The 12,070-nt window shown below is 37.8% G+C and overlaps 1 protein-coding gene across 1 annotated transcript in view; it reads left to right on the forward strand.

The window, feature by feature from the left end:
* The window catches only part of LOC126095271 (probable E3 ubiquitin-protein ligase HERC1), an 814,023-nt gene that overhangs the window by 633,500 nt on the left and 168,453 nt on the right, over positions 1-12,070 (forward strand). The window contains exons 56-57 of the mRNA XM_049910030.1: positions 1,265-1,410; positions 7,629-7,950. Coding sequence (XP_049765987.1) covers positions 1,265-1,410; positions 7,629-7,950 — 468 coding nt within the window. The remainder of the gene's footprint in view (positions 1-1,264; positions 1,411-7,628; positions 7,951-12,070) is intronic.

A 12,070-nucleotide genomic window follows, 5' to 3' on the forward strand; every position in this document is an offset into this window, starting at 1 on the left:
GGGTACAGATAAGATAGATTATGTTTAAATAAGGTGGTGATCTAAGATCTCGTATATGGGATGGATATCATCAGTTCTGTATGTTTCAAATCTTTCTTTGTTGATATTTATAAGAGAGTGCAGTTCTGCTTTTTACATAGTTTTATGAAACAAAAATGCATTTTCATGAAATTCAGTTAACTATTTCAACATTCCAAAAAGGAAAGTAAGATGATAGATTAACTTTGATGTTGTTATAATTGTAATGTCAATATTTCACCCCAAACTTAAATATGAACAATGAATTTTGTGCCAACCCATGTAGACCACCGGCATTCACAATAATAGATTATTTTCCAATAAAAACAAGCGCAAGAAGTCTTTTTTCCTATCACTACTTAAAAATTATGAGAGTTTTATAACAAGTACCCATTAATGTGTATAATAGATCTCCCATTATTACTGTACTTCTTAATGACTTGGAATTATGCAGACAATCTTTGAGATTATATTCCTTTCTCATTTATGATATCCAATTTTCTGCTATTTTTTCTTCTGTCCATATCTTAAATTATTTACAATCTCTTCTGGAACCCAATCATCTACCCATAAAGTTCTGTAGTTCAAAACTGGAAGTATTGTGATCAACATTGGGTATCCACCATCCACACTGTGGAAGGAAGGAAGAAAGAAAGAAAGAAAGAAAGATTGGGTTTAATGTCTCATCAAGATTGAGGTTATTAGAGATGGAGCATAAACTCGGATCGTGTCAAGGATTGGGAGCGAAATCAGCCATGTCCTTTCAAAGGAACCATCCTGGCATTTGACAGAAGCGATTTAGGGAAATCACAGAAAACCTGAATCTGGATAGTTGAATGCAGGTTTGAACCATCATCCTCCCAAATGCTAGCCCAGTATGCTAACCACTGTGCCTCCTCGATCAGTCATATTGTGGAAGTAACATATTGTTCAATGAATGATATGTTTATCAGAACTGTCTGTTGTTGGTTGTCATTGCTTTATGGCTCTGACACTGTATAATTCTAACATTTTATTATTCTTGCAGACCTTGCTACATATACACACTGCTCCATTGTTCTTTTTAGTGAGAGAGAATTTCTTCATGTTAATCATAGCGTCCTCTTTTTACTCTCAGTATCAAATCTAAGAATTCATGAAGAGGTACAAGAAATATAGTTCATACTGATTTTAATTACAATTATGTATTGCTCAGGGTGCTCTTATCAACGTATTTATTTATTTATTTATTTATTTTTCCTCATAGGCAACTCAAAAGGATCAAGAGGTGTAGTGAACATTTGGTCACTGCAGGATGGCAGTGTTTTACAGACATTTTCTGGTGCTGGAGGAGTTAGTAGCCTTTGCTGGCTAGGAGATGCAGGTCTGGCTGTTTGTTATGGCAGGAGTAAGGTGCAGTAACCCTACGAAACTGATTTGCTAAGTATTTTATATACATGTATATGAAAAACATTTACCATATAGCTGAGATACTGAGTCATATTCCATCCTGGATTTTCTATTGTATGAAGAACATTTACTACAAGCATTTATTGCAATTAAGTTACTGTGTAAATTGCTGTATTATTTCTTTACCTTGGTGTTAGCAGTTAAAAGAATTATTTGGCATTGACATTTCAATTAATTGTAACTTCAAAGAAAAGAAAATCTACTCCTCGAACATATGTAATTTTGTGTACTCACAATAAGGCAATGGGCCATCAACCCTCAAGTTCTCCAACCATAAATAAAGTGCGCCAGCCACAAATAACATTGTTTTGTACTGTTCCATTACTACACTCCTGGAAATGGAAAAAAGAACACATTGACACCGGTGTGTCAGACCCACCATACTTGCTCCGGACACTGCGAGAGGGCTGTACAAGCAATGATCACACGCACGGCACAGCGGACACACCAGGAACCGCGGTGTTGGCCGTCGAATGGCGCTAGCTGCGCAGCATTTGTGCACCGCCGCCGTCAGTGTCAGCCAGTTTGCCGTGGCATACGGAGCTCCATCGCAGTCTTTAACACTGGTAGCATGCCGCGACAGTGTGGACGTGAACCGTATGTGCAGTTGACGGACTTTGAGCGAGGGCGTATAATGGGCATGCAGGAGGCCGGGTGGACGTACCGCCGAATTGCTCAACACGTGGGGCGTGAGGTCTCCACAGTACATCGATGTTGTCGCCAGTGGTCGACGGAAGGTGCACGTGCCCGTCGACCTGGGACCGGACCGCAGCGACGCACGGATGCACGCCAAGACCGTAGGATCCTACGCAGTGCCGTAGGGGACCACACTGCCACTTCCCAGCAAATTAGGTACACTGTTGCTCCTGGAGTATCGGCGAGGACCATTCGCAACGGTCTCCATGAAGCTGGGCTACGGTCCCGCACACCGTTAGGCTGTCTTCCGCTCACGCCCCAACATCGTGCAGCCCGCCTCCAGTGGTGTCGCGACAGGCATGAATGGAGGGACGAATGGAGACGTGTCGTCTTCAGCGATGAGAGTCGCTTCTGCCTTGGTGCCAGTGATGGTCGTATGCGTGTTTGGCGCCATGCAGGTGAGCGCCACAATCAGGACTGCATACGACCGAGGCACACAGGGCCAACACCCGGCATCATGGTGTGGGGAGCGATCTCCTACACTGGCCGTACACCACTGGTGATCGTCGAGGGGACACTGAATAGTGCACGGTACATCCAAACCGTCATCGAACCCATCGTTCTACCATTCCTAGACCGGCAAGGGAACTTGCTGTTCCAACAGGACAATGCACGTCCGCATGTATCCCGTGCCACCCAACGTGCTCTAGAAGGTGTAAGTCAACTACCCTGGCCAGCAGGATCTCCGGATCTGTCCCCCATTGAGCATGTTTGGGACTGGATGAAGCGTCGTCTCACGCGGTCTGCACGTCCAGCACGAACGCTGGTCCAACTGAGGCGCCAGGTGGAAATGGCATGGCAAGCCGTTCCACAGGACTACATCCAGCATCTCTACGATCGTCTCCATGGGAGAATAGCAGCCTGCATTGCTGCGAAAGGTGGATATACACTGTACTAGTGCCGACATTGTGCATGCTCTGTTGCCTGTGTCTATGTGCCTGTGGTTCTGTCAGTGTGATCATGTGATGTATCTGACCCCAGGAATGTGTCAATAAAGTTTCCCCTTCCTGGGACAATGAATTCACGGTGTTCTTATTTCAATTTCCAGGAGTGTATTTTACAACTGTGAGCCCACATATAATCCTTTGTTATTGCTCCAGCTAACACAGTGATAAGTTGTGTTGTTACACACCCAAGTAAGCAGGAGTAATATAAAACAAACAGTGAGTCAGGTGAGAAAAATTTACAATTTGTGCAAGAAAATGGCCCAGATTCCAAGGTAGCAGCACAACCTCCTAATGAGACAGTTGCTACAAGATAATTAGTAACTGAAAAAGTGTTTTCCAGGGATCTGATGCCACTGCACTGCTTAATGCTCTGAGTGGGTCATCACTGTGCGCTAACACTTGAACACAGCAACAGAGTGATGCAGTAAAAGTTTAAATTAATTAAACAGTGATTTAGTTCTTACAATATAAGTTTACTTTATCGTTGTTTAATTAAACTGTGGGAAAACTGTGATCTTAGTCACTCATGTTTACCTTGGTATTATAGAGACAACTATCCTTTACATTTGTATAAAGTACACTGCACGCCAGCTTGTCTTATGAAAATCAGCATGCCCGCTCAAGAGGTAATACATCTTTCGCAATAGTTTGATGTTTACCACAGTTTCACCAGACAAAAGAAATGCTGTACATATGTATCATAGAGATGATTAGTTCAGGAAAGATGTAGAAATATATGAGACAGTGGGCACTTTTTCCCTGTGATTGGTAACATGCTGACAAATCCCTTTAAAGTCATTGTTTACTCATCAAAAGTATGTGCGATAAGATTTCAGACTAGTTTTGGTCAATTAGTGTGGGCTCTCCAAAGTTATTATCTCGGCTCAAATCTTCTTGATTAAGCTATCCTCCACTCATACTACAGTTTTAATCACTCAACTATTTTTTAAACTTTGAGTGTAATACTATGTTATTATTTTAGAATCACTGATTGTAATTAGTATTCACTTTTAATCAAATAATAACACAGAGGGGTATCTTGAAAGATACTCCCTGAAACGTGCAATCAAACCATATCAGTGAAGAAACAATACTGTGTAAGGAAAAACACAAATTTTATAGTAGAGACAAAAAACTGTCTAGAATACCTGGTACATGTCATAGGGATGCTAAATTATCATTGTGGCACTACAGATCAAAGCAAACATTGAAATAAAGAAAATATTCTTTGAAATGCTTTATTACTGTATACATGCAGAACTGTTTTGATTTTTTTGGGTTTGTTGCTTATGTGATGTCTGTATGTCACAAACTCCTATTCGACTTGGCTCTTTTACATTGTTTTTGGTGCTGAAAAAGTTAATAACAACATTGTTTTGGAAATGTTAATTATTTTTTATTCAAAGGCTTCATGGAAACTTCATACACACACACACACACACACACACACACACACACACACACACATTGTTCTGATCCTGTCTGTACATTTCTTCAAGAAAAAATTGCCAAACATTGTTCAAGTATATTATATTGTCACTCCTGAAACAGACATTCATTCATAAGGAGTGTTGTCTTTATAGCAATGACAATCGTTAGCAAGAATGGCTTTAAGTTTTTGTAGATGATCCTATTTGGATTTCTTTATTTTCAGTCTTTTCTTTTATAGTTTTGGGAATGAAACTTTTCCAAGAATTTTTCTTGGACATCTCGATATTTCTTGCCTTAAGTCTTTGCAGAGCACTTGTTTAAAGAATACCATTTGAATGGTACTATATTTCCCTGAGGTCTGTAACTGTAGGCTCATTTTTTACAGCTCTTCCAGGCCTAATTGAGTGATACATCCACAAATTTTCTTTGCATATATGGTGGAAAACGAGTAATCTAGGTAAAGGACTTTGTAAGGTCATGACTTTTTTCTTGCATCTTCATATATCAGTGCTTATTGGCTAGAAACATAACTCCATGTCATTTAAGCTTGCACTTGGTGGAACTGCGAACTGAGTTACATTCCAGAGGAGTATTACCTTTCTCCAAAAACTTGTGCATAATCAGTACTCCTGTATAAACTGCTAATATTAATGAGATAATGTCACATTTCTGTTTTGATATGTGTAGCTATAATGAATTGAACAGGATTTTCCTTAATTGTTTTGGACAGGGTGTCAATGATATGTGGGGTAAAACTTGATTCAACCAATTCCCCTTGCATTTCATAGAACCAGTAACACAGTGCATTACAAATTTGTAAATTATAAATAGTAAAGATATGTACAGTCAATCTCATTTTATGACAAACTGCACTTGCATATGAAAATAGAGCTACTTTCACTGCCTGGAAGTTCGTATAGTACACTGAACAGAGCTTCTGCCGGGTGTCTTTCTTACCTAGAACTTTTTGTAGCCTTTTCATTTTGAGTGCTGCTTCCAAATGTCTTCACTCAAGTTTCTGAGCTTGCAACTACAGCAAAATTGCACTGGTTTGTCTTGTGGGCAAATAAGATAAGGTTACCTCTCTTCAAAAATCACCTTAATGACGATTGTTGTTGTTGTTGTGGTGGTCTTCAGTCCACAGACTGGTTTGATGCAGCTCTCCATGCTTCTCTATCGTGTGCAAGCCTCTTCATCTCTGAAGAACTACTGCAACCTACATCCTTCTGAATTTGCTTAATGTATTCATCTCTTGGTCTCCCTCTATGATTTTTACCCTCCACTCTTCCCTAAATTGGCAATACCTTGATGCCTCGGAAATCCCATGATGATCCCATGACATCTTTCCCCATATTGTGTTAAATATTGTGTGCCTATTGCCAGCAGCAAATTTATGACATTTTCTTTGAATGGGTTTTTCACATATCTTCAAAATACATTTCATACCTAATTTTTGTTCCTCTCCGGGGGTATTATGAGTAATTTTGCCCCTTCACTATTTTAGAAGCAATATTCTCTGTTCCAACCTTCTCAAAAGTTTGTTGTGGTTTTTCTTTCAATCTTTGGGGCAGGCTGTAGTCTTCCTTTTCCTGTCACTGCTTCAGTCACCATAAAATTCTTGGCCTCCACTTTCATCAAGCTTGCTTCTGGCATCTTCCAGTAAGCTACGTGAATTGAGGGTGTGAAGAGGTAATATCTTCCCCAGTGGCAAATGTGACTGATGTATCATTTTGAGCAATTGTGGATACAATTGGTGCGGTTTCTGGGTAAAAGATATTTGTAAATCAACTTCAGAAGATCAAAGTTGAAGCTCAAATTCATGTATTTACAATAATGACTATATCAGTAATTTTAATAATAATATTAATAATAAGATAATAATAATAATAATAATAATCATGAGAAAAACTACCTGTGTCATTAGATAGTCCAGAAAATGTGACTGAGAAACCCATATACGAAATTAATTCTTCTTCTGTGATTGTAACTTCACTGTTCCTACTAATCTTGACTATTTCCAAAGCAGAAATGACTAAAGCACAGAATGAGTCAAGTGTGGTATTCTGGTTTACATCACACTTAAGCAAGTGTGGTACTACTAAGTTTTATAGTGTTAGTGAATTGACATTAATTCAAGGTAAATAATAAAACAATTTTCTTGCTACTGTCAACCACTCTCAGAAAGGAATCTGTGCTTTCACGCCCTAATCTTAGCCTTAAAACAATTTCTTCCTCAGTAAAAAGATGGTCTTGTAAAAGGCTCCATTTTCATGAACTGAAGCTACAAACAAGGAACCACTTCCCAAACCATGGGAGATATGTAGTAAGCAATGTGCATTTACACTATACTGTTTACCACATGCAAAACATTCTAATTACATTGTATTTAATTCTTTTTCAGTTACACAGTATTTTCATCTATCTTTCCCCTGTGTCATATTTGTGGTATAACTTTGGCTCATTTTCTTTGTAAATTATTAAAAATTTGGCATCCTTGTGGTAAGAGCAGATGCCCTCAGAGTCAAGGACATCAACTGACTGCAAATGCAAAGTTGACAATTTGCCATTTATGCAATATTGTTTCTTCATTGTTGATATGTAACTTTGTGCAATTAACTGTATAAACGATACTCTGGATTAACAAAATGTCACAATACATCTGCTGATGCATGGCCTAATATTATCATAAGTATTGTCAGCAGCCAACTTGATTTTCTTAACAGGCCTTTAATACCCTAGTTACAGGTGCAAACTGTATGATCATATGGTAGTCAAGATAATCAAAGAAATATCTTTAGAAGAGAAAATGAAGGCATAGTTAATGTAAAATGCATTTAACCACTGTGCTGCATTTGCCACTCAACTCAATTTCTTTGTTCAGATATGTTGCTCACTATATCGTACTACTTCCAACATAAAAAAAAAAATGTGCATTAGTTTTTCATGCCTTAGAAGAGATTTCTGAGTTTCCATCTTTACAAAGTGTGTTGCATGTTGGTTTTGCTGTTTCGAGCTTTACATCATTATGAACCATTAAAACATCATGTTTTATTGATTAACAAAATAATGAATTCCTTTCCTTTGCAGGATGTACATATTGCGACATATACGACATCACGTTTTATGCAAGACAGGGCATTAGCAGCTGCTCGCAGTTCATTGTTGCGTCAAGGTGCAGGAGCACTCCAAGGTTCAATGACACCTTGCCTGAGTGCACTTATTTCTGCTTTGCCACAAGCTCTGAGAACACAGTTCTGTACTGAAAAGCCAGCTGTACTGGGTGGTGAACAGTTGCTACATAGTGATCATCTCAAGTGCTTAGCAGCCTTGGCCCTAATGCTTGGACTAGATCGTGTTCTGTGTTACAAACCGATAGCACCAAATGATGGATGCTACAGTAATACTGTTGGTGAGTGTCTAAAATATCAAGGGATTTTATACTTAACTGTGGTCTAGCTATATTATTTAGAACAGGTTATTGTTGTTGTACTTAACAGAAAACTTTGTTTTGAAGCTTAGGATGGAAAATAACAAAGGAAAAGCAGGCTTATGTGGTTTCAGAGGATATAGCAAATTAAAGAAAGTACAAAACATTTATTTTATATCACTAAGGAACTACAATAAAGTATAGACATGATACACAAACTAATCAATTATAAGAAAGAATTAATGGTCAGTACTCACCTGAAGGCAAAATATTTAGTACTGCCAACAGCCACATAAAAATGTAAAAGTGATGATGTCTTCCCATCTTTTAGAACTATTTGCTCCTTCCCCTGGGAGGAGAGAAGTATAGCTTGAGGAAGGAAGAGCAGATCAACCAGACCCCAGGATGAGAGGGTACCAACTGTAGTGAGGATAAGGGTAGGCAAAGATCAAGGGGAGTTGCCAAAGATAGTAGGATCTTGGAGGTGCAACTCCTGCCCTAAGATTGTAAGGACGGAGTGAGAACTAAGCACAGATTATTGGAAAGAGAAATTAATTGTGCAGCTAAGAACAAGGACAGCAGAAGAAAAAGGAGAGGGAGGAGAATGGAAGGTGCAAAAGTAAAAACAAGAAAGAAAATAAATGAGACAACTAAATAAAAAATATGGATTAAGTATGACAGAGTGTTGGGGTGCAAGTTTCATTTCTAGAGATCAGAGAAACTGGTAGTAGATGGGATGATACAAACAGGTCATGCAGTGTAGTAAGCACTCATGTCCATCAGTTATGCTCTTCAGCAACTTGATACTCGATGCTTTGTAGGCATGTAGTTTTTCTCTGCCTACTCATGTGCACTATCAGTTTAATGGTGGTTGTGCCTAAATAAAACACTACGCAGTGGACACAAGTTTGTCGATAAATATCATGCTAAGTTTTGCAAGTTGCCTGTCTCTGATATTGTAGCATTTAGCAGTGGTGGGCTCAAGTAAGTAGTAGTAAGTAAATGAATGAGTGAGTGAGTGAGTGAGTGTGTGTGCCTTTGTAGAATAATGTTTTGTGGCATTCAAGGGGATGAAGAGAGAGGGGGAGGGGGAATTTGTTTGTGAATAAGATCTTCGAGGTAGTTGTAAGAGAGGAACTGTGTCCAAAGTTATTGGTGTAGTTATTGAGGGATGAGGTAGTGGAGATTATAGGTTTGCATGAGGTGCCTAGACTGTAGGGAAGGGAACATTTGATGTGGAAGGGTGGCAACTGTCAAAGCATAGGTATCATGATTATTTGTTGGTTTTATGTAGACTGAGGTTTAGATGTGGGCTTCAGTGAGGAGGAGGTTGTAACATAATGCACCAATAATAGTACATCATATGTCTCTTTAGTATACATCACAAAACATGAAAATTTCACTATGTAAACATATATGTATGATGATGATCTAATTTTCAACTTACACCAGTCATTTTATAATGTCACACAGAGTAACAGTCAAACTTCAGATTATAGTTACTCAGTACAATTTTATTTAAATGATGAAATCATTTGTTCATATTTTAAACACTGTTCAATTTATTGGTCTTCTCTATTAATTGGGATGGTGTCTTTTGTATCAAATTTTAAAGCTGTATCATTAGAATCATCACTCTTGTGGCCGATTAAAGTATTAATTGTTTTTAATGAAAATTACACGTTGCAATATTAATTGTTAAAAACATTCATCTTACAAAATTTAGTATTAGAAAACTCTGCATTTTATAAAAGAATTTATTCAAAATGTGCATTATCATGTGTAAATTCATTTGTACAAGTTTCTGTTTATGGTATATTACTAATGGTTATTAATGCAGCAATACTGTAAAAATGTGAACATGTATGAGGGTCAGTGATCCAGTTGGAGAATTGTTCAATAGTTGTGGTGAGTGGTGGTTGTAAGAAACTACAGTTTGTTTGGCACAAAGAAATTAAGAAAATTGACAGGATGTGTATATTGGACTTCTTTTATTTCAAAGAGTCAAAACTTAAAATTTGTAAATGTATCCCACAAAAACAAAAAAAAGATACAACCCTTGGACTTCTGAAGTGAACGAGAATGATTTAATAGCTTGATCAACAGTCGTGGACACCCTCCATCCATCAAGATAAGTATCAACAGAAATGTGTATTGTCTTCTGCACAAAGAACTACTTTTCTATCGTTTGCAGATAACACTTTTACTTTTAGAGCGCAATGCAATATCTGAAATTATAATTAAATATGTGCCTGAAATGTGAGCAGGAACTTTACAAGGTCAATGTCAAGGAAAGTGGACTTGGAAAAGGTGTGGATCAGTTTGAATTGGGAAGGGAATTAAATGGCTGCAGGAAATGAATGAGATCTTTATCATGAATCCAGACCACAAGGATGTTGTTGATAAATCATCAAAGCCAGGGGAAGAAGCTTCTGAGTCTTGAAAAATGCCTCTTCCATGCAGTCCGTAAAAAGATTTACATAGGAAGGTGTCATCCGTGTTTCCGTTGAAGGAGTTCTGTATGCTTGCTCTAGACTAGTCTGTGAGTGTTATGACATCATCTCTGAACTTGCCACCTCTGTACGCTTAGAGACTTACTAGTCTCTGCTGCTGCCCATTTAACTAAGCTTCCATCACTTGAGTCTTTTGTTGAATCCAAGTAGATTATATCAGCGGAGACCAAAACACAAATTCGCAAGTGTGTGTGTGTGTGTGTGTGTGTAGATCTAGCTACAGGAGGAAAATCATTTTTTAAGTAAGTCTAGAATTTGGTGCTAAACACACAAATTTCATTATTATGTACAGCTTCCAAATTGTCTTTTTGGTTTTTTTTATCTATTACAAAACTATAGCACTATAGATATTTCTCTTTTTTGTTATTTAATTAGTTAGTTACATTTTCTGTACATCATATTCACAGTAAAAGTTGGCAGTTACTGTTATGCCAAATGTTTTTGAAGCTAAATATCTTAACAGGCCTACTATATGGTTTCTTCAATTTAAGTTTTCACCAATATGCACATCTAAGAATTAGAAATTTTTACTTTGCGTATTATTATTATTGTTGTTGTTGTTGTTGTTGTTGTGTGCTAGGGTAATAGAAGGTGGAATATCTTTGACAGTTTTTTCCATAGTTTAAAGCAAGCCCATATGTGGCAAACCAGTCAGTAACTTTCATAAAAATGTCATTTACAATTTTCTGTGTTGTTGATTCTATGCAAGGGTTCACAAAAATGCTTGTAATAGGTCATGCTGAAAAGGAATACTTCAAAATGTTTTGTGTGAAGACATTTAAAGCTTTTTAAATAAAGCAAATGTTAAAGCTTTTTAAATAAAATGAATATTATTAATATACTACATCTCTATTCTTCATGTCTCCATGTTTGCAACCCTCTGCCACTAGAAGGCTCTGAGCTGTAGTGTGTAACATGATGCTGTGTAACATAACTATGAGAGTGCTTGAGAAACAGCATGCTGTAATAGTGTCTCGAATTTGAAAAGTTCCTACATCCATAGAGCACTCTTCCCTTCAGCATGACAGTGACAGACCACACACAAATGCTGTGATGCCTTGGGGTCACTGTCCTCAGTCATGCTCCATACAGTGCTGACTTGGTCCCATCTGATTTTCATGTGTTTCCAGAACTTAAAGAACACATTTGAGGACTTCACTTTGGTAGTGATGAATAGTGCAAGCAGATCTGAGATTGTCACTCCATCACCAAACATTCTACAGTGATGCTATCAAATCGGCCTCTCATTGGGAGAAATGAATTGGTCGCCAGAGTGACTGTGTTGAGAAATAAATATGTTGATGTGAAGGATAAAGATGTAGAATGTTAATAACATTTGTTTTATTTAAAATGCTTCAAGAGTTTTCACATAAAGATTAGGAGGCATTTCTTTGCAGTATGTCACCATATCATCTGTAAACAGGACTAATTCTGCATCTTGATTCAAATAAAATGGTAGCTCATTAATATAAAGCAAGAACAGTAGTGGACCAATAATCCTACTCTGTGAGACTGCCTTAGTAATTTCTCTCTGTGCAGATAGTGTGGCTCTTTGTATTAGTCAGACGACCTATGGCAACTTGTAGCAT

This window comes from Schistocerca cancellata, chromosome 8 (genome assembly GCF_023864275.1).
Source record: "Schistocerca cancellata isolate TAMUIC-IGC-003103 chromosome 8, iqSchCanc2.1, whole genome shotgun sequence".
Taxonomy (NCBI): domain Eukaryota; kingdom Metazoa; phylum Arthropoda; class Insecta; order Orthoptera; family Acrididae; genus Schistocerca; species Schistocerca cancellata.